The sequence below is a fragment of the Hylaeus anthracinus genome, unplaced genomic scaffold (assembly GCF_026225885.1).
Source record: "Hylaeus anthracinus isolate JK02 unplaced genomic scaffold, UHH_iyHylAnth1.0_haploid 27309, whole genome shotgun sequence".
Taxonomy (NCBI): Eukaryota; Metazoa; Arthropoda; class Insecta; order Hymenoptera; family Colletidae; genus Hylaeus; species Hylaeus anthracinus.
In genome coordinates this window covers 1-20,983 of record NW_026535116.1, presented here as the reverse complement: position 1 = coordinate 20,983, position 20,983 = coordinate 1, and the positions used below count along the sequence as shown (strand labels likewise).

Here is a 20,983-nt window from a genome sequence, read left to right as displayed (position 1 = left end):
TTATTTACAAACAGCGCACATAAATTTTCAATCTTCGCTCGTTATCCCTTCCCTTTGTGTTTCCATCTGACGTTCTTTCGTAATGGCTGCTGCGTCCACCGTTTGAGAAGAGAGACGTTAAACTTTAAAATGGCACCGCGCAGAAAAAGCCTCGGAACGCTTCGCGGATCGAACAATGTTTTGGACAAGGAAAACAATTACCTGCGTTCGTTAAGTGACTACCAAGCACGCGTTAGAAGACGGGAAAGTATTCGAAATTGCAAAAACGCAGCGGTAAGTTTACTTTCAAAAGTGAAACTTTATTGTTTACAACCTGTTGCTCTGCGAACCGGTTTGTTTATTGAACTAACACAAGTGAATGTTTATTTTCATAACTACATAGAGTCTGTACTTATTTCGATATTTGAAAAATCCAATTTAAGTAATTTATCTTTTTATGATGACGATATTTGGGATTGTCTCGAAAGAATAGGTTATGTTTTACTGTCGCGTTTCTCTTTTTGAAAATGTCCGTTAAAGAACAACATAATTTAAGAAGTGCAAAAAGTGTATTATCTTATATGATCTTACAAATAATAATTACTTAAAAAAGTTGAGTTGTAAAAAAGTTTTTTAAAGGTACTTGATGTATATATATTACGATTCTCAAGATTTCTATCGATATAATACCATTTTACCCTTTAAATCGTTCTATACGATTTGAATATTTAAATACCGTACAATTAACAATAAGTTACGTTCGTATTGGACGAAAAAGAAGACTATGCTTTGAAATAACGCTTGTTATCTGCATGCAATTTCATTTTACGCGCTCTTCGAACTCGTTTTTTACCCTTTTATTCCCCGAATGTCGTTTGCGCTTTATAGTTTAGCGTGCAGTTTGATTTTAACGCGGCGGATGGGTGGGAAGTCGAATAATCCCACCCAAAAACCCTACTCCCTCCCCGTTTGTGTGATTCAATGTGGGATCTTTGCGGCGAGGTTTTCAGTACGATACGAAACCGTTCGCGACGAGGGCCGAACGATTCCATTTGTTTCCGCTTGATTATTTCTATCTGAAATCGGCTATTCCGGTCGGCGTCACTTAGATATTTTCGTGCATGACCAAGGAATAAGTCCGTAGAAGGAGTTTCTGAGGAGAAGATATGGTAGCATTATTCACTTGCTATAGATTTAACGATCAGTACGAACGCGAACGAACTTGCAGTCCTATAGAGGTACAGAATGGTTAGACTTGTTTCCAACTATACCTTTTTTTCACCTACGTAGAATATCGCGCGATTTAAACGGTGTTTACCTTGGAATATAAATCGTTTCTATTATTCTTTTCGTTTAACTCGAGTGTTTCGTTTGTTTCAAAATTGCAATTCACGTAAGAGAACGTACGAAGTTAAAGTACCTCGACGAGAACGTGAGTACGAAGGTTTTGTTTTCCATGATCAGAAATGTTGTATTAGTTTCGTATTTGGGCGTCGATGACAGTTCGACGATTGATTGAAGTAACGGGACGTATCGCACGGTTACGTGTGTAGCATCATTCGAAATTTCCTGTACACAGTGTTTAAGAGTCTACTTCTAATCCATGATTGTCGAAACAATTAACGTTCGCGATTAGTGACTAACTATAAAACAGACAGGATTAACTTAGCAAAATTACAAAATACTAATTTCCTATACGATTACAGTTTATTCAACTCTAGTTTATTATTAACCACTAGTGGGATGATTGAGACTAATTATTACAAAAGTAATTTGAATTGATTAACGATCGCGATTAGTGACTAATTATGAAACAGTAATCTAGTTTATTATTAACCACTAGTGGGATGATTGAGACTAATTATTACAAAAGTAATTCCAAGACAACGACTATCCAACTCCGTCTGAAAGTTCTTGGAAATACCAGTTTTCCTTTTTTTCGTTTAATTTTATGAAGTGGACGAAAGTGCACGAAAGAAAAGAATTCGGAACTTAAACTCGCGTAGGTCGAGTGCGGACGTGTCGCTTTGTCATCAAGTATCGCTACGCAAGCAGGAATAATTTACGAAATAAATATCGCGCGAAGCCTACGAAAAAAGTTGATCAAGGTATTTTTCCAGTACGATGATTTACGATAGACGCGGTGTCCTTGTTCCTCAGGAATATGATTTGGAACGAAAGATAGAATTGGAAGTGAAAATGAAGGAAGGCTCGTCGAGGCTGTTGGCTGCTGCGCGGCATCCTGCTCAAAGCTTGGAAGCGGCACGTGCTTTGCTTACATCAAGCAAAAGAATGACTGCTTACATGGCCGAGCTGCAACATCGGAGAAAGGACACATCCCCGAAAACGACGAGGTAATATATCTTCGACTAGAAATTGCTACGCGCACTCAAAATTATCGTGTATTAGAAATCGTAATAAATAGATATTTTATTTGTATTTACTATTAATTTTCTAATTTTACTTCGCAAGTATTTCAAGAAGAAAAATTTATCTTTGCATTCATCCTTCCAAATTTATATTCAAATAACATTATTGTATGTTGCAGCACATCCGAAAGTAGAGGCAAATTATCCATCTCAGATCTAAGATTTCCTTTGATGTGGAGGGACTCGGATCATTTTAAAAATCGCGGTGATCATAGAAGGTTCGCCGTCTTCTGTCTAGCTCGTGTTGGCACAGAAATTCACGACACCAGTCTACTTTGTCCCGTCGATAGAGAACAGACGGACATTAGCTTTCCCGACGTTTTGTTATTGTAAGTATATCGTTCGTTGTTTCCAGGCACAAAAAAGAAGTCACTTCTCTGTTAAATTTTTAGTAACAATGTGCCTGCTGAATTCGAGGTGATTCTGGAAATCTACAGTCACGTTCTGCAAGAAGATCTCAGCATCGCCAGTACTCCAAGGAGAATTAGCAGGACTATTCACTCTTCGATTTCGAAAACCGTTGGTAGGAAGTTCGCAGCTTCTCTGCGTGACGAATACGATTCTAGCAAGACGTAAGTCTCCGCTTTCGAATTTGTGAATTTGGCAAATTACTTCCTCATGTTTGATTCCTTACCTTCCAGTGGGCCTCAATTCAATTTAGTGGCCTATGCAAAGATGACTCTCGACGATAGCGATACGAATACACGTACACACGACTTGGTATTGAACAACTTTGGTAAGGATTACCAAATAATAGGGAACAAAAGACTTAAAGGTGTTATTTGGTTCTTATGTACAACAGAAAATCAAATTATTGAACATTCAATGTTTTTGATTTAGAAAACAAAGTTCACGCCTTACCGCTGTTTGGGCACTTCTGTTGTCGTTTGGCTGTTCAACCAGATTGTATTGATAAAGAGGTTCGTATAGGATTCGTAAACATAAACGATCAACGTTGCTGGGCACGACTGCGAGGCTTTGAAATCGAAACTTGGAAATCAAAGAAGCTAGCAGAAGGATCGCACGAACCTACGTATACGATTGATGTCAACAAGGTGAGGAAGAAAATCGTCATTGATTCTTATGTACAGTGTAAAAATATTCGATGACATCATAGATGGTAAACTGTCATCTTTAACCAGAAACACTATTATCGACGAATAGCATGACTTCGTCTTCGATTGCTCAACGACCTTGTTATACTACAGCACGATTAAATTTCATAATAACTATTACCAAAAGGTTTTTCTTCGAATAATAATAAAACTGTACGTACTGACAATGCACGTTATCGTTTCAGGAGACACTCGTTCGTCAATCGAAGTCAATGTACAACCAATTGCGAATAATCAATTCTGTAGACGGGACCAAGAAACGCGATACTATTGAATTCAATACAAAAGAGGACCTTCAAAAATGGTTCGAACAACTGACAACACGTATTAACGAGCATTCGAGATGGAAACACGCAGCGGTAAACTTACAGCGAATTCCGTGTTCTGATAATTCAAGTGGGAATACGAGTGCCAGAAATTCTTTTGTTGGCAACCGTCAAGGATCTCTCTATGACGAAACACCTTTGATAGGTAATACTTGATGAAGAAATGATAGTTTGTTTTAATAAAGCTCGTATTTTAATAAAAGAGATAATTATTAATTTTTACAGAATCGATTTTCCCGAATTCTGTGTCGAGGATAACTAAGCCAAAGGAAGCGTGCAAACTTGCCTCGGAATATCATGGTTCGGTTGGTAGGGCATCGACGACAGTACGCCCTCGACCGTCGATTATAGAGTACAAATCTCATTGGCAATTTACTGATACGATTCATCACAGATGAATGTGGTAAAAATATGTAAACTATTGGTATCTCGAAATGTTTACAATTTTGTTTTTCGTCTATTTGCGAGCAGTAACACAGTAAATATATATAACTTGATCTGCCTAGACGTACAAAGTACATATTATGTGCATTCGATTATCGATTAAACACTATATGTTTATAGAATATATGAATCTCTCTAAAGATTTTAGATTATAAAGTACACGTTTAATAGTTTCGTGTATTTTAAATATATTCCATGCTTCCTCAAGGAGTCTTCTTGTTTATGAATAGAGGTGACATTTCACAATTTTTCTTTTTTAATGAAAACAATTAACAAATTTTACAGTTATGAAAACAACAATTCCTAAGCAAAAGTTTGCAACAAAGATGTTGTATGTTTATGGAATTGTACTAATAACAGATAGGTAACTTAACCTATTGACCATTGATCCTTCAAGAAAATACTAAAACTACTTGTACACATAAATCATCCATAGTCAATAAGTTAATAGCGATGCATCACCTAATTTTTATTCCTTTACTGTTAACATAAATCCAGCAACCATAGCAAATATAGTAAATGCCTGTGCCCCTACACGTGCACGCATCATATATTGAGACATCTTTGTATTCCCATGGTAAAAGTTATAAACACCAACCGTTAGAGCAGCTACAGTTGCCATGGCGCCTGGAATTAACATGTATTTAACAAGCACTCATTTACTGTGTGCAAACCAAACAATGGTGCAACATTAGTATAGGTTATATTCACCTAAAGGTACCACGGGATTTTCTTTCGTTTTCCGCACCATTTTTTCTGTGAACGTTTCCACTTTTATATGATCGCTAAGCTCCGCACGTATCCGAATCCAATCCAATTCATTCATCATATCTGAATTCTTCTCCATATTGTTTGGAACTTCCATTTCAAAGTTTCAGGAGGTCGATAAAAAAGTTACTATTTTGAGTTTGAAAAAATTATATTGAGATTCTTGTTTCGACTTCACGTTTAAACGACTTTTCATTAAATTAATACTGTCGCATCTTTTATAGTCGCCGAATACTACGTTCTTCGTTCGCAAATAGCACAGCAATATTCACAGTGACTTATACTTACTGTATGACAGTATGGCACGACGTATCGGTTAGGTGTATGTCGACTTTATAAATGCGTGATCATAATATAAAACACGGTCGGTGCAATGCTTTGCAATAATGCTCGAAGATTTGATTATTCTTCATGAAATTGTTCTATAGTAGGTACGTTTCATAAGACAATAAAGTATATATATATATATGTAGATCTAAATAAAACCACGTGATCACACGTGATGGTGGCAAGGCGAGACTGTTATGTAGAATTAGATTTTTTTTTTAGATAGTTTGTTATAACACATAAATAAATTCCAAACCACAATAAAAACTGATAGAGTTGGGATTTGAAAAATATTGGAGTTTCGTCTCTGTAAAAGTACCCAAACACTACTTTGTAGTTATAAATTATAATTCAATGTACGTTACTGCATTGAACTATATATATGTATGGGTTTTAGAACCAGTGGCGCCATTGGTAGGAAAATGCCCAAGTTTATAGCAAAAATAGTTATCACAGTTTCTTTAAAATGGCGCCACCGATATCTTCTATTAAATTATTCTTTATTTTATAACACTATAATATACTAGTAAACGCATGTGGTTAGAAAATTATGAATTGTACATTAAATGTCCAACAAACGGTGTATTTTCTAGTATTAGTATAGTTCAGTGCATCACTCTGTTTAGTGATGCCATCTAGCACTTTAGCGAAGAAGTCGATTGGACTCTGCGATTTTCACTGATTTTCCCTCTCCGTAGTCGTCGACCATCGTCGATGGAACAGGCCAATAGAAGCTCGTGTCGAATGAAACCTTCCAATCGCGAAGCGTTCTCCCCCGTTCTCTGAAATGCAACTTTCAGAGACGTGCAGTGATTTCAGAATCGTTCGATCGTGCATTCGTCGAGTAATTTTAGTTTTCTCGTGGATCTGAGACGTGTTTCTTCTCGTGCTCGACGGAAGGTGGACGAATAGTGGTCGTACGACCGTAAACAAAACGATCGTGGGTCGCGTACGCGTAGTATCTTTGGGAGCAGTGCGTTTCGTGAGTGGTAATCTGTGCATATGTACGGAAATATGCGTGAAAGAGAAGAATTCTGCCGAAGTTATCCACCAGGACAACCGTCCCAGCCACCGACGGCTCGGGCCCTGGGTCTCGACGCTCTGCACAGCCTTTGTAAAGAGATATATCCCGACCAGAGCAATCCCCTCACCGTCACCGCTGTCGTCAAGTACTGGTAAGAATTCTTTCTCTCTCATTTAACCACGAAAACTGATCTTCCATCGTGGAAATACATAAAACTCGAACGGAATTGCACACTTGACATTTCTAACACGTTGCCAGACCATCGACGGTGAACAATGAATCGTATTCTATTATCGTTAAAAGTACCGCGATGCTGCTACACATACTAATTCATTTTTTCTTTTACTTGGCGATGAATTAAGGGCACAGTGTGCCTCTTAAAATTAAAGAAGAACCATCTAATCAGTTTTATACGCTGAAGAAATATACATATATCGTTTACACACGTTTCTATTCAAATTGTTTACGTTACACAGGGTTTTGAGAAAGTGAAATCAACCATTTTTTTTTTATATCTATTCCTTTTGAATTTAATTTTTTTTCGCGAATGTATTACATATTTCGTCGTGAGTCGGACATTTGTGTTTGAAGGAATTGCTATAAGCATTACTGTCTACTTTAAAGAATCTCTGCGATACCGAGAAAGGTGATTAAGTACCGACTTTTAGTACGCAACCAAACTCAGACCTGCACAGGAAGGGAAGGCTTATATTTAGTCACCCTTAGTCGCGCTTAACCGGATATAAAACCGAATAACTGGAATTTTCTGTACACCTTTTGCCTAGGTTGGGGGGTCCTGATCCTCTCGACTACATAAGTATGTACGAGAACCCTGGCTGCCCCGAATTAGGCATACCACCACATTGGCACTACATCAGGTGAGTTCTATCATTTTATCCTTCCTAATTCAACCTTTTTCTCTCGCTCATTTTGTTACTATTCACCACGATCATTTTGTTTTAACCCCATTTCTTCGAATTTAAATTTTAATACGATGAACATACATATTTATGGGAACACGTATCCTACAATTTAAAGAATCGACGTCTATCGTCTCGCAAGTTTAATAAAAATTGTCGACAACATTTCGTAACCAATTTCTTTTGTCCCGTGCGCAAATGATACTCCGCCGCGTGTCATTTATTCGGGAAAGGACGCGTCCTTTCTTGTTTCTCTTTTTTTTATGGGATAGAAAAACAGGGAAGAATCTGAGAGTTGAGGGAAAAAAAACGGGAAGTCGGGTATTCGTCAGTGCTCACCCTGTCGAGAAGTAGGAGTGTGGCTCTGATGTGGGCGCATGTTATTTTCCAACACACCCTCCATGACACGTGTATGCTGGGACCCATTTCTGTCATTAGGAAATTTCGTTTATCGTGCGACTGCGATCAAACATGAAAGAGACACTTCAACTCGGAGAGATCTACAATTTTATACGAATAATAAAATCATCGCGCCAATTATTAGAATCGTTATTAAAAATTCTTGACTCGACGTCGTACACCATCTTTTCGTCCATTTTGTTTTTTCCCTTAGAAGCTACTTCCTTTTCTCACCTTTTTCTTTTTTCGTTTTTCTCTTTCAACTTAGGTCGTTGTGAACTTAGAGATTATAATATTCAAAAATAATATGTAGTACTATTCGATGAAGAGAATTTATTTTGATAATTGACATTATTTTTGGAATAGAAAGTTTTGCAACTATACTAGCGCATCGAAGCCTGTCGCCATGACTCACGATGTCGAAAGATAAATGAATCCCGTTTGAGGAATTCCTTATTAAAACTTAGGCGCCGAATGACGAATAGTCTACCGCAAAAGGGTGTTCTATCTTTTTTTTTTTGGAAGCGTGACCCTTCCTTCTTCAGTCCGCAGCAGCTGGTCCAGTAGTTCCCTCTTTCTCTATATATAGAAAGTGTAGGGTACAGGAAGATAAAGTCGTTTAAAATGCGACGCCGTCGGAAATAGATGCGCGGGGACTTCCCCTTTTCCGTCTGTCTTATCTAAATATGTTCCACCATTCACCAAACTTGTTCTATTTTTCTCGAATTGAGTCTAGAGTTATATTTGTCCTTTCAATTCCTTGATACTTATTATCTACAAGTTGTACACACCTCTGCTTTAGCTATCCTCATCTTCTTAGAATGTAGTATTACATGGTATTGTAATAACATTTCTTTGTTAAGTTTGGGCTTGTCTGATCTACACGGCGATGGAAGGATACATCCAAAGAGTGGTCCAGGTCGCCCTAGTGGTTTTGGATTCGAATTGACCTTTAGATTAGTCAGAGAAAGAAACGAGATGAGTCCACCAACTTGGCCAGCAAACGTGATGCAGCAGTTGGCAAAATATGTTTTTAATTCTGGGAACATGCTGTTGCCTGGTGACCATGTTTCGTGGCATGCTCCATTGGACAATGGAAATGGTCGTATCACGCAAATTTTAATGGGGAAGGATCCACAATTGCCAACATCTATATGTACACCTCACGGAGATGTAAGTTGATTAGCTTATTTAATGGGAAGTAGTAGTCTGAGTATCATGTTTCTGATGGTTGATGCGTAATGTTACAGGTTTCGTTTGTTCAAATTGTAGGAGTCACTTCCGAAGAATTGCAGGCTGCACAGCATTGGAATGGCTTAGGTCTCGTGAGTTTGTTGAAGACCAGTCGTGGTTGTGGACCATGGCTGGTGACAAATATGAGACGGGTACATTCCATTATGGAAGATGACCCCTCCATAGCAGAGAAAATACAGACTGGGATAGAAAAGGAAGGTTCTAATTTAAGTGGCGTGTCTGCAAAGTGTTGGTCTGTGTACCTTCAATTCATTTCTACATAATTAAACTAATCCTCGAATTAAATGTTATGGTCATATGTTATCGCGCAGGTGGGTTCAAGTGAACAGTGATAGGAGTACAGAGAAGTACAGAGAAAAAAGAAACGAATCGGACGAAGAAGATGAAGATATAAAACCAATTATAAAGTCGGAAAGATTGTCACCTTGTGAATTAGATTTAAATTTATCTCATGAAAATTTTATCAAAGTCCTGTCAGGCCTTCACTTGACTTTTAATCTTGAAGCTGGATCTTTGTTACCGTTAGCAATAAAGTATATATCCTCATAATTACCGTTTGGGATAGATTATTAGTCGAGTATTAAAAGTACTAATATCGAATGATTTTACAGGGGCCGCGTCATGCATGGAAGGCATTTTACGTTCAAGTCCATATTGTCCAACACAGCTGTTACCATAGTTGCGCCATCGGTTACTGGTACTCTAGTTTCTAGGGAAAAACCATACGTGGTTCAAGGACCATGGCTACAGGTGCTACTTCCAGAAGATTTGTCTGAGAAAATGGCTCAAGAGTTTCAAATTTTAAATTCGACGAATCAGGTAAATGCTATTGAAAATTATTTTGCAAGATACATTACTTTACAATGAAAATATTCTATTCTGAAACATTTTCCAGGTTCAATTGCCAAAGACATTTTCTTGGCCTGAACATAAACTGGTTATTACTGTAGTAAATGACTGAGAAAATGTTAAAACACATTTTAGTACCTTTAAGCGAGTTAGGATACAAATTAACATGAACAAAGTATTATCTTATTAAACAGTGGGTTTCAAAGAACTTATTTATAACTGGAATGCTGAAACACGATTGTTGCGCAAACGACAGAACTATAAGACTTCGCATATCAACGTGTAAAAGAGGAGGCCGATTATATTTAACATATTTCGATTTACCTAAAAAATATATTCTCTATTTTGGATAGCAAAGATTTCCACGCCTCTCTTTTACAGATTGATGCCTGTTAACATTTTATATTTAATTGTACATAATAGAACGCAAGTTGAAAGGTGTAATTGTATTTGATATACGAGTTTACACATTGTTACAACGAATGAATATTTCTGTAAATAGGCGAACGTAAAATTTTGGCGTTATTTTCGTCAGAGTATTTTACCAATTTTTTTTATAAAAAGAATGTGTAATAGAATAAAGTATAAGGTATAATATTTATAAGATATGCTGTCTTCCTTCGATTTTCGTTTTCTAGATGTCTTCTGCCGAATCTGCGGAACAATTTTAATTATTTAAAAAATTATCTGAGATTCCGATTTTTTTTATAGGTTTTCAGGCAGCCATTCAACTATCCTGTATCGCGTGCTTTATATTTAGCGAAAAATTGACGATTGCATTTTGATTTTTCTTACATTGTCGCCTTCTATTTCATTTTAGCCGCTCAATTCTTCATCCGCGAGTTTGGCCTGAGGTCGTCTCCCATTTCGCCGGTTATTCCTTCTCCCTGTCCTTTTCCTCGTGGGACAAACACATCCGAGTTGCGCAGCTGCTAGCTTATTGTTATTGTTTATATTCGCCGCGTGTTGCTGACCGAAGAGACGGAACACGTTGACTCTAGAACTCTGGGAGACATTGGTATGATATTGAGATTATCGTTCGAATAAATAACTTCTCTGTTACTATTAAAATTATCGCGGTGGAAAAGAAGCGGGCGATCCCTCTCTATAAAAGCTATCGTTTCACGCGTACGCGAGTGTGAATGTGGAAGGATACTTGGTTGATACGTGTTCAATTATTTATTTTGTTAAAGTGAGTGACTGGAAGCCGAATATAGATGGAGAAGCCAGACTTGTCGGTAGTAGTGAAAATATCGGAGTTCGTGGTCAGCGTATCTTATAGAGGTATGTTCGTGTTAAATATAATTAGTACAGTGGTATCATTAAGATGAAGGTATACGCGGTACCTACAGAGGACATTATCGCGACACTTAGACAGGTCTGATTGTATCTCGGTAAACATAAGAGATACCGAAAAAATGTTAAATACAAAATGTTACAGTTTCTTCCAATGGCCTATAACGATGCAACAAAGATTTAGGGAAGGGTTAAGTTCACTCTCAGAGTGCCCCACCACATATTTTAGCACCGTAGTCCCGGAATTGCTGATCGCTGCCAGCATAGTTCGCGCAGAAAATCCTAGGACACCGCGTAGATACAGTCACAGGAGATTCCTACTCGGTTGAACAGATTCCTGGCGATCCTGAAGGCCCCAATCCAGAGGAGGACGACGATGCAAGCAGAGGCGAAATCCTCGACTTCGTCGCAGGTGATGTTAGCAATGACGTTAACGATACCACGGAAGATGTTAGCGAAGGTTTGCATCGAGTCGATGCAGATATCTCGTAGGAAGCAGATCACCTGGAAAATCAGGTTCATCACCGCTAGTGTCAGCTCGATTAGCCTCGCCAGGAAATCGAGAAAGATGTCCAATAACTTGTCGAGAGTTTCCCATAGCCAGCAGACCACTCGCGAGAAGAGCTCAACGAACTGCTGTGAGGCGTTCGACACGCGATTTTTCATGATTGACGACCCTGGTCTAGCCTCCGTCTGTTTTTCATACTTTCTTCTCCAGCTTCCGCTCTATTCGCTTTTACATCGTAGCAGTCAACGAATTTCATGCTTTCAAACGTAATTTTTGATGAACTTTAGGATCTTTGCTCTTGTGTTTTTCCATAAATTATGGCGCTTGTTGGAATTGGTCTCTATCCTCTTGAAATTGCATCGTTTAAATGCGTGTGTGAATTTTTTCGTGCGAAGAAAACAAGAACGCGAAGTTGTCGTTGTACTCTATTGTCTACTCGCGATGGAGTACATTATCGGTAGAGGTCGATAGTGTAGAACGCTTGGTTGATAAGGCAGGATTATCTACTCGCGATGGAATACCTTGTCGATAGTGCAGGACGCTTAGTTGGCAATGTAGGAAATTCAGATGGCAATGTAAGTCATGAAATTAGATATGGTGGCTTAATAAGGGACGTTGACGCCATTACATTTCCTTCGAGGATGCTTCTAGAAACTGGAACGTGCTTTTGCACAGTATTAAACGAAGATGGAAGTTTGCAGGGGAAACTGTTGTGTAGCTTAATGAGGACATTCCCGCGAACCAACTTATCTCTTAAGTGCAGCATGCACTTGCACTTTTCTTTTTAATGGAATGTTTATTTTTATATAAATCGATTCTTCGCGGTTCTCGTTACTCTGCGCACGGATAACGAGCGATACGGACTATGGTCTTATTTATTATAAAATAATCTTTTAACTGAATTAAAAATAAAATTTGCCAACTTTTAGATCGAAATCGCTAACTTATGGTATGGTATATTCATTGAATCGTAGGCGAAGTTACCTTAAAATTTCGTTTATTTAATACGGTATACAGTCTGCGATAATTTCGTATATCTCACTGTCGTCAAACGATGCCTAAGATCAGTAATATGTAACTCATTATATCTCTATGATACTTGATACGAAGAAAACGATGCGTGTGGTATAATAAAATGTCGACGATTATTTTTTTAACGTATAGGTATTCGTAATTGAGATGGCAGTTGTTGTCGTTGCTATTTGCAATCTGTCTAATAGTATCAAATCGTGAGCCTGTTCGTTGGTCTAAATATTTGTTGCGTGTCTTAAGAAATAATTATACAGGATGTTTTGGTCTCAGTGCATACATGCATTTCGTTTTCAGATTTGCGATCCAAGAATGTTGTAGCTAGTAAAAACGACGATCGGATTTGTGAAGCTGAACTCTCCGACACAATTGAAATTCGATATTATATTTCTCTGTTTAAATAAAACTCTTTTTATGGATGTTTATTTTGAATATTTTGAAAAATTATTGCACGAACACATTGAGACCAGATAAACTGTATATTTCAACCTTACATTCTATTAATTATTCTACGTTGATATGGATATTATTTGATAGTTGATATTAATATCGTTATCTCATTAATGATATTATATTTCTTTCGTTTTTGGTCCACAGCTAATTGGTCATCTTAGAGTTTCAAGTTCGAAATGGTCCATTACAGGTGTTGTCTTCTTCGTTTTCTCTTTTTATATACAATAATTGTCTATGATTTCAATTGATACATGATATGTAGAGCGTCTCCATCAAACTAACTCTGCGAAAAGCGACAAAACCAAAACCACGAACGAAGCTGCCTGTCGCGTGGATCCGTTGCAGGCGTCTGCATCGTTGCATGATTGAACGCAACCTCGAACGTATCTATAAGTCACGGATTCGTTAGAATTGCAATTCGAGAGAATTTAGTTCGGTTAAAAATAATACAGCGAAAGGACAATATTTTTTTAATCCATTACTGAATTCTGTAGATTTCCTTAATTAGGAGAGCGTCTTCACAAAAATTAAGATCGCTAGAGGTATTCGATTTCAGGTTGGCGTAATTCCTGCAACGTTCGATAACAGAGGAAGAAAGGAAGCGGAATAGATTTCTCACTGAAACTCACTTGTCGTCGAAGTAGAACCCTCCGCAATGCGACATTCTTATTATTTCCGAGTCGGTCGTCAAAGTCCCGCTGTCCAGAGCACAGCTTCTCACCGTCAAAGAGATTCCAGACTCGTCTAATCAATCGACAATTACAAATCAATGTTTCCGATCTAATCTATTACGCTTAAAATTCAAAAAGAAAAAAGAAAAAAAAAAAGGAAATTACAAAACAGCTTCTAGTATCGCGTCGTCTCGAGCGGACATTCGATCTCAATTCAGTTTCAATTTCAAGCTGAAAAACATTCCGATAAAATTTGATTCCTAGCGAGACCAGAAATTTCGTGCAATTAATTCCAATTCTAATTACGACAAAGGCGCCGTTCGTTGGATAAGGCCACAACGGCGCCAATAGTTGGTCTCGCTCTCCAGCGTCGCGAAAACAGTGCCTAATTATTTCAAGCGGTTTGCCTAACCCTTCTCAGCGCCAAGATCTTCGGCGGCGAGCGCATTGTGCGCCCTCGTAGCGAGCCATAGTGTATTCAGGGAACACGCAGCGTCGAAAGGGGTTAAGTAGCCACTTGGAAAATCACAATAGGAGGAAGTTTTTACCGTATATGCCCGCTATTTTGATGCACGCGGTCGCAGGGAAGAGACCATCGCGGCCTTTGCGTCCTCCCATGCACGGCGACTCCAAGAAAGCGAGGCTTCCGTTATTGTGAAACGGGTCGTCGCAGGGCTTATTGTCGCCGTCGATCGACACGCACTTGAAGCAGTCAATGGCCCAGCCTGACACCGCCAGAACAAAAAAGAAGGAAGGGTGTTACCGCTACCTTCTGTCTGCCATTATACATATTCGTAATATATCAATGGCTGTCTGGGGTCTGTTAGCAAATCTCGGACAGATTTATCAAGTAGAATGCTTGGCTAAAAAAAAAAGCTCGGAAGATAGTAGATTCGAGTCTCAAAATATTTGTATCGAATTGGATTATTTCAGTAGATTGGACGCTACTAGATTTTCAAATTTATCGTGACGACAATGGGGTGACGTAGGAGTTAGGAGTGCTTGTAAGAGTTGAGAAACAAGCCATCGTCGAGAAACAGGAGATCCACCTGTAAGAAATTGGCGGATCCCCTGGAATTGATCTTACAAGCCAAGGACATATACAATGGAAATGAATTATAAATAATATTCGCTAGGAGTTGAGAAACAAGCCATCATCAAGAAACAGGAGATCCACCTGTAAGAAATCGGTGAATGCCCTGGAACTGACCTTGCGATACGACGAGAAGTACGACGAGCCCGAAAGAGACGATCCAGGCGCACCTGACATCCATCTTTCCCCTTATCCGCGCTCGCTTTTCCCAGGATGCAAACGATCGTCTGGCTGCCGTCAGCTGTCGTACGCCCGGGGCTCCGAGTCGAGTTCCTCCAGCGTGTTCATGTCAGACGGGAAAAAACGATGCCGACTGAAACGATCGGCGTCCTCGGGGACGTGGATCGAACCGTGTCATCCGTCACCAGCGACAAATCCATACAGAAGACTGGCCTGTTCCTCGAGACGACGCTCGTCGACGCTGCCCCCCGCGTCCACGGCTCTTCGACGCCAGTGTTTTGCCAACTGGTTGCCTAGGCGATGATTCGTCGCCGTTACGCTCGTTTTACCTTTCTGGAATTCTGGGGAGATCGATGATCAACTGGATCACTCGGCGAACCCTAACTCAGTCCTCTGGTAGGTTCGGAGGGACTCTGGCCAGGGTGAAACCCTGGAACTAGAACAGGCTGGTATCGCGTGACTCCATTAGAGCGCTCTAATTCTCCCCAAGAGCTATAAAATGCTAGCCCTGTGCACGCGAATTGTGGGCGCAGTTGCGAATCGTTAGGTGCGTAGTTGCGTGAGGCGTGTTTAGCAAACGCTTGGCTGTTTCTATCAAGCAGTGTCTTCTAATTTCGAGGCGATGGTCTCGTGCTTGGGGAACGGGGCTGGTGTCGGCGGGTACTTTTGCGTGCTGTCGTTGATCGAGCGAGGAGGTAGACTGCTGGTTATTCTTTTCGGTGCGTAAGTTGAGCGATGGTCGAGTTCCTTAGCCAAGTAAGACAAATTTTGTTAATATACGTAAGGGAATTCGTATTTTTGATAGAGTACGTGTCCTTGAGTCTCTTTGAAGTAGGCTAGTCTGGTTAGAAAGAAATATCAAAAATCGTCCATCGAGAAACTATCTATTGGGCTGTCTGGAAAGTCCATGCCGACTTTTAGTAGGCGGTACAGGTCTGAATATATCGGAATGGCTGAAAACAAATAATATATGTACATTCCTTAACAGGTGGAAAAGTTGTGGAACCAAATGGTACATATATAATTCAATATACATCAAAAATATACATGAAAATTCAAATATGCCTTTGAATTTTTCTTAAAAATAGGCATGAACTTCCCGGACAATCCAATATTTTAATGCAACAACAAAAGTTAGGCGTTATTCAATTGTTATCGTTTTATGGTTCAATTCTTGCGTAATTTTCCTGCTAAGGTACATGCGAATTCTATGGTCACCATGTATATCCTCAGTGATCGTTGCATTATTATTAATCGTCCCTCGGGACCGTGCCCCTTGCTACGCTCAATTTAACTTAAGATTTGATCAATGCATAGTTCAAGTATTATCAATTATCAAGCATAGTTCAATATCTTCATTAAACGTTCCGTGAATAAAAAGAAAAACTAAATACAATCACTGCACGAAATTTTTAGATAACACTTTCTTCCCGCGTTTTTTTATATATTATTTTTGATATTTAGGTATTTAACATTATCCTCGATCCAGGTCGAACGACGATAACGTGTGCCGTGTTAAATAATAACGTTCACGGATTTCACTAGTTACTCGTTCCATCGCGGTAGAAATAATTGCAAACGAACGTCGGCAGGTTTAATGTTAATCGCACGTCCGAACCGTACCAGTCGGTAAAATAATTTCGTTAATAATTTCGTTCTACTGTACAATACGCATGCATGGCGCGAGCGTTTACGGGTACGTCCCATAAAAAGCAGCATCTATACAACTAGTATCGTTTAATATTCACCGCGTTACCTTGTCAGAAACGAGGTGGCTCGGAGCAGAAGCCGTTGGACTACGTCTGGGAAATAATCGGATCCGTGGGAACGCGGAGCACGTCGAGGCGTATTCAAAATTCCGCGGGTCGCGCATGCGCATCGGCTCGCGGGCCAATCACCTCTTCGCCTCGGAGCGGCCGTCCGTCTCTGTCGTAGCGACACTGCGGGTACACGATGTGATAGTATTTTTGGAAAAATGTGTCGGTCTTTCGCGCACTCATGCGTCCGGTTTTTCACGTGAGCCCGCCGCGACCACCGAGTGTTTTATCCCGTGCCTGCCAACGCCTCGGGTTGAGAATAATGGGCCAGTCGTCGAGCAACACCGGGCACAGCGGTGAGTGTGTCGATTTTCTTTACATCCGTGTTCGTAATTGCGTGTTGTCGGCCGCCCCGACGTTTTTTCGAGTCGCACTGCACGCTTGACATGTGTCAACTGCGAGGGCTCTTGACTTTCCTGCCAGCTCCTGCGCAAGTTTCGTTGACTTTTTTCGTGGCATTGCGTCGTCTGGGACGTGAACCTTTCGCGACGTTGACCGTGTGTTTTTCGACGAAACGAACGCTGGACTCTCAGCCGCGGCGCTACGTCGAACCGAGTCGGTTTTGAGGTTATGTCGACAGAGGTATCGTCGACGTTAACCCTCGCCGCGATCGACAATTTTTTCGTTCTATCGGTGGCTAGCGGACTTGAAGGCGATTTTTTTTTCTCTCCCTCCCGTTCCCTCTGGAAATATCGAAAGTGTTACTTTTCCCCGATGAAAGTTTGTAGGATGCTTACGATGAGAAGTTTAGTCGGTTGGGTGGACGTTGCGTTGTGGTTTTTTTTTGCTCGATATACAGAGCGATAGAATGGACGTGATTCTTTGTTGGTTAAGTTTGCGGCTAAGCTTCAATTTATTTTGTAATATATTGGGCCAGGACCGGCTTTACCGGGAAAGGGAACGACGCACTGCGTCGGGGCGCATCTTGTCAGATGCCGTGACGAGAAAAAAATGATTACGAAATGTCAGGAGTTGGTTGTTCTTTCTTAGTTTCTGGATGGAAATTCTGTCGAACGATTTCAAGGGTTACCCGCCTCCTTTACAATCCTTAACAATGGTGCTTATCGGTAATAATATAATTTCATGTATAAATTTGCGTCCACGAGTGTGTACTTATAAGAGAAAAGGAAATGTTAGAAGAGGTCATATCGTGAGCGTAGCTTTCCATGCAAACTGATAAAGTAGAGAATGATAAAATTATTAACGTGCTTTGCAGCTTCGAAGCAGGGAGAATAAATTCTTACGAGTATCGTGCCTACGATTTGACAATAATTTTTGCAATAATTCTGTCGTCTGACGATATCATATCTGATTCAAGCCATATTATTTCCAATTAAAATTCTTAGGTTACATTCATTTTTAATTTGTAACGTGCGGTGAAGGGGGCGTCTGAATTAGTAGTCGTAAGAGGGCGCTGGTAACCCTAGCGTCGTTCCTGGTCTGATTCTCCTGAAGAGGGCCTGCACTATTGAAATTGAAATATAATTTTCCATATTTCTCGAAGCCAACAAAATCCACGATTTTTACGCAGTTTCCTCTAACTCGCCGTTTGTTTTAAAACGTATTTGAAACTTATTCTACTCGTCTATTTCATTACTTCGATTTGTGTTACCACGAATAAAACTCGAGTTGAATTGTGATTCATATTACGTCGCTGCAGTGACGCCAGTGGAGTGCACAGGGTAAACGGTGATCGAGGTATCGTTTCTGAATTTTACTATGTTGATAACTCGTGTTTTCTCGTTGGTAGCCTTGGTTCGAGATTTTTCAATATGACTCTAATCTCGAACTTCTACGTCGTTGGAATCACGCCAAGGAATCTTTATCACTTTTTTAATTTCTTGAAATTTCTCTAGTCGAATTATCGAAGTTTTTACGCAATTGAGTAGAGATATCGGATCAAAGAAGATGAATACGAACGGTTTCCTCCTAGTAGTAGTATTGATTGCAATGACTGTAGAACTCGAATGACAAAAGAGTGGCAGAGTGTGATATTCGCTTATTAAAACTTGGAACGAAGGTGGAAAGGATTCAGAAAATTGCTTCAAAAATGATTTATTGCTATCGATAGTAATGACGTCGTGAAACGTTTGAAATTTAATATTTAGTTTCTACTTTCTACCATCAGGACTATACTTTTCTTTCTTACCGACGCGCGTTCACGCGAGTGGCCGTACATGAGCGCTATCTATAACGGTGAAACACTTGTATCTTTGTCGGTAAAAAAGGCTCGCGTACTTCGTAATGGTTCGCAAAGGTGCAATCGAGGAAATATTCAAACATTACAATAATAATTATAAAAAATCATAGTTTGGTCATACAGAAAACGGTATATACAATGTCCTCTATTATTTTCCTAACTTTGTCTCGCCAATTGAAGGATCCAGGGGCACGTCCGTTTAATTATCCCATTGTGTATAACCGAATAAACAAACACAAACATATCGCAAGCGCGCAAGCCATAGAAAATACTTCGAATTTAAAATATTAGAAATATTAGGAATAATTGAAAAAACAAATAATATATATATGAAAACGGGGATTCGGATGGGCTAGCATTTTTATTTATGTTTGTTCAGGAGAGTTGCCGCGAAGTTCGACAATTTTTCTGGCAAACAACGATTAATTAGCCATAGATCTGGATGGTTTTCGTGAACTGAGACCGTTTCCTTCCGTACAAATATTTTGCCAGCTGCATTTCTCGCGTCCTCTGGCCGAGGAACACCTTTCGATTTCGTTTCGTATAGGCGGGCTTGCAAGATGGTCCGTGGTAAACGTGGCGCAGGTACGCGTACCTCGGCATGGGCCACAGATGTTATTGTCATATGGCAGACACACGGCTCGAAGGATTCGGACCCGTAAAACCGCAGCTACAGGTCCACAGAAATCCTTCTGCGGTGGCCAGTCGTCATTCATTATCTAATCGACGTCACGCGAACAAACTTCGTTTTTTTCCCATCGAAATGGTATCGGTTAATGCTTCTCTTGGTAGAAATGATCTACGCGTGTCTTCTCGTTCTGTGGTCGAGCATTTTATTCTATTTTATGGCAATTTTCTTTTTGAAATTTACAGCTTTATATTAGATTCCTCAATTTAGATATCGGAAGCAGATTTTTCGTATTAGATTCGAATATCGAGTTCTTCTAACTCGGATTTTTATTTTAGATTCTTGCATATAGCACGCGTAGGTATTATAACTAAGTTATTATAAATAAGTGTCGTAAATATAAATACGTATAAATATTTATAGTGGGCTGTCTGGAAGTCCATGATGATTTTTAGTAGGCGGTACAGGTCTGAATATATCGGAATGGCTGAAAACAAATAAAATGTGTACATTTCTTAACAGGTGGACAGGTTGTGGAACAAAATGGTACATGTATCATTCAATAAATATACATCAAAATTCAAATATCGAGTTTTTCTTAAATTAAAAATAGGCATGAACTTTCCGGACAACCCAAACATAAATAATATGTGTTTATGAATGTGTATAATTATATGTGTATGCTAATTGTATCGGATTCGTGCAGTATACAGATATATCTGGCTCGTTTCTTAACTGGAGGCGTATAGTTGCTTCGAAGTGAATAGCATAATGCATCAACGACCTAAAGACTCCATCAGTCATACTCGTAAATCTCGACGGAAGTTTTTACTTAGTTCCCCCGACTTCCTGGTGCAGCAGTCAGCTGCGAAACTTCCCCTTGCCAGTTAATAACCAAGTTTCCGAAACTTGTGTTAGCATTTAATTTTCGCTCGAACAGCTTTCGAAGTTCCTCCAGCTCGCGGAAAGTATGAAAAATGTACGCTCGTCGTCGCGCGACTTCTCGTTAACGATTTTCCCGGCTGAAACGTAAATCGAATTAGGCGACACGAGTGTGGAATCAACAGAGTTCGCGTAACATATTTTATTCGGATGGATTCAGGAAAATGGTTCCAGAAATGGATCTTTTCTGTGTCTTGCGAAAAGGGGTTGTGGGCTTTCCTCGTTTCGAGAGGAAGAAGTTTCAAAGGTTCGAGAATTAAACGCTTTCCTAATTCCAAGAAAAACAAATTTCTCTAGTCTTTGAGAAAATAGTGCTTTCTTGGCTCTAGAAT

At 39.6% G+C, this 20,983-nt stretch overlaps 5 protein-coding genes across 14 annotated transcripts; 2 read left to right on the top strand and 3 right to left on the bottom strand.

Moving 5' to 3' along the window:
- The first annotated feature begins 42 nt into the window (after window positions 1-42).
- Window positions 43-4,463, top strand: LOC128893256 (rhotekin-2-like). Of its 8 annotated transcripts, none has more exons than XM_054154098.1 (8): window positions 43-273; window positions 2,140-2,333; window positions 2,528-2,737; window positions 2,801-2,980; window positions 3,050-3,144; window positions 3,249-3,463; window positions 3,709-3,994; window positions 4,075-4,463. In XM_054154098.1, the coding sequence occupies exons 1-8, from the start codon at window positions 130-132 to the stop codon at window positions 4,245-4,247; spliced, it is 1,497 nt and encodes a 498-aa protein (XP_054010073.1). In that variant the 5' UTR covers window positions 43-129; the 3' UTR covers window positions 4,248-4,463. The 8 variants fall into 8 exon arrangements, with proteins under 8 accessions (XP_054010073.1, XP_054010075.1, XP_054010078.1 ...); XM_054154100.1 differs by lacking the exon at window positions 43-273 and adding an exon at window positions 661-1,217; XM_054154103.1 differs by lacking the exon at window positions 43-273 and adding an exon at window positions 665-1,148 and having other exon boundaries at window positions 2,100-2,333.
- Window positions 4,464-4,737: 274 nt separating this feature from the next.
- On the bottom strand, window positions 4,738-5,582 carry LOC128893261 (HIG1 domain family member 2A, mitochondrial-like). Of its 2 annotated transcripts, none has more exons than XM_054154114.1 (3): window positions 5,350-5,582; window positions 5,005-5,190; window positions 4,738-4,920 (listed from the first exon to the last, which is right to left on the bottom strand). In XM_054154114.1, exons 2-3 carry the CDS (start codon window positions 5,156-5,158, stop codon window positions 4,763-4,765), a joined length of 312 nt encoding a protein of 103 aa, XP_054010089.1. In that variant the 5' UTR covers window positions 5,159-5,190; window positions 5,350-5,582; the 3' UTR covers window positions 4,738-4,762. The 2 variants fall into 2 exon arrangements, with proteins under 2 accessions (XP_054010089.1, XP_054010090.1); XM_054154115.1 differs by having other exon boundaries at window positions 5,005-5,180; window positions 5,351-5,581.
- A 580-nt stretch (window positions 5,583-6,162) lies between these two features.
- On the top strand, window positions 6,163-10,440 carry LOC128893253 (suppressor of fused homolog). Its single transcript, XM_054154094.1, has 7 exons — window positions 6,163-6,563; window positions 7,198-7,290; window positions 8,595-8,904; window positions 8,982-9,217; window positions 9,297-9,518; window positions 9,597-9,804; window positions 9,881-10,440. The coding sequence occupies exons 1-7, from the start codon at window positions 6,391-6,393 to the stop codon at window positions 9,944-9,946; spliced, it is 1,308 nt and encodes a 435-aa protein (XP_054010069.1). The 5' UTR covers window positions 6,163-6,390; the 3' UTR covers window positions 9,947-10,440.
- LOC128893254 (uncharacterized) lies at window positions 9,979-12,350 on the bottom strand. The gene is made up of 3 exons (XM_054154095.1): window positions 11,452-12,350; window positions 10,630-10,839; window positions 9,979-10,488 (listed from the first exon to the last, which is right to left on the bottom strand). Exons 1-2 carry the CDS (start codon window positions 11,794-11,796, stop codon window positions 10,651-10,653), a joined length of 534 nt encoding a protein of 177 aa, XP_054010070.1. The 5' UTR covers window positions 11,797-12,350; the 3' UTR covers window positions 9,979-10,488; window positions 10,630-10,650.
- A 260-nt stretch (window positions 12,351-12,610) lies between these two features.
- Window positions 12,611-18,114, bottom strand: LOC128893255 (uncharacterized). Of its 2 annotated transcripts, none has more exons than XM_054154096.1 (5): window positions 16,821-18,114; window positions 15,002-15,811; window positions 14,340-14,516; window positions 13,750-13,864; window positions 12,611-13,507 (listed from the first exon to the last, which is right to left on the bottom strand). In XM_054154096.1, the coding sequence occupies exons 2-5, from the start codon at window positions 15,063-15,065 to the stop codon at window positions 13,393-13,395; spliced, it is 471 nt and encodes a 156-aa protein (XP_054010071.1). In that variant the 5' UTR covers window positions 15,066-15,811; window positions 16,821-18,114; the 3' UTR covers window positions 12,611-13,392. The 2 variants fall into 2 exon arrangements, with proteins under 2 accessions (XP_054010071.1, XP_054010072.1); XM_054154097.1 differs by having other exon boundaries at window positions 15,002-15,500.
- Window positions 18,115-20,983: the final 2,869 nt, after the last annotated feature.

Bases quoted from the DNA above. Each gene is read 5' to 3' on its own strand.
- LOC128893253 (XM_054154094.1), top strand. From the start codon at position 6,391: ATGTACGGAAATATGCGTGAAAGAGAAGAATTCTGCCGAAGTTATCCA. The intron at 8,905-8,981 runs GTAAGTTGATTA...GTAATGTTACAG, and splicing joins TATGTACACCTCACGGAGAT to GTTTCGTTTGTTCAAATTGT. The intron at 9,805-9,880 runs GTAAATGCTATT...AACATTTTCCAG, and splicing joins TTTTAAATTCGACGAATCAG to GTTCAATTGCCAAAGACATT.
- LOC128893254 (XM_054154095.1), bottom strand. From the start codon at position 11,796: ATGAAAAATCGCGTGTCGAACGCCTCACAGCAGTTCGTTGAGCTCTTC. The intron at 10,840-11,451 runs GTAGGAATCTCC...AATGTCTCCCAG, and splicing joins CCAGGAATCTGTTCAACCGA to AGTTCTAGAGTCAACGTGTT.
- LOC128893261 (XM_054154114.1), bottom strand. From the start codon at position 5,158: ATGGAAGTTCCAAACAATATGGAGAAGAATTCAGATATGATGAATGAA. The intron at 4,921-5,004 runs GTGAATATAACC...TGTTAATTCCAG, and splicing joins AAATCCCGTGGTACCTTTAG to GCGCCATGGCAACTGTAGCT.
- LOC128893256 (XM_054154098.1), top strand. From the start codon at position 130: ATGGCACCGCGCAGAAAAAGCCTCGGAACGCTTCGCGGATCGAACAAT. The intron at 2,738-2,800 runs GTAAGTATATCG...TTAAATTTTTAG, and splicing joins TTTCCCGACGTTTTGTTATT to TAACAATGTGCCTGCTGAAT. The intron at 3,995-4,074 runs GTAATACTTGAT...TAATTTTTACAG, and splicing joins TGACGAAACACCTTTGATAG to AATCGATTTTCCCGAATTCT.
- LOC128893255 (XM_054154096.1), bottom strand. From the start codon at position 15,065: ATGGATGTCAGGTGCGCCTGGATCGTCTCTTTCGGGCTCGTCGTACTT. The intron at 13,865-14,339 runs GTAAAAACTTCC...TCGATTGATTAG, and splicing joins CAAAATAGCGGGCATATACG to ACGAGTCTGGAATCTCTTTG. The intron at 13,508-13,749 runs GTGAGTTTCAGT...CGTGACTTATAG, and splicing joins GGGTTCTACTTCGACGACAA to ATACGTTCGAGGTTGCGTTC.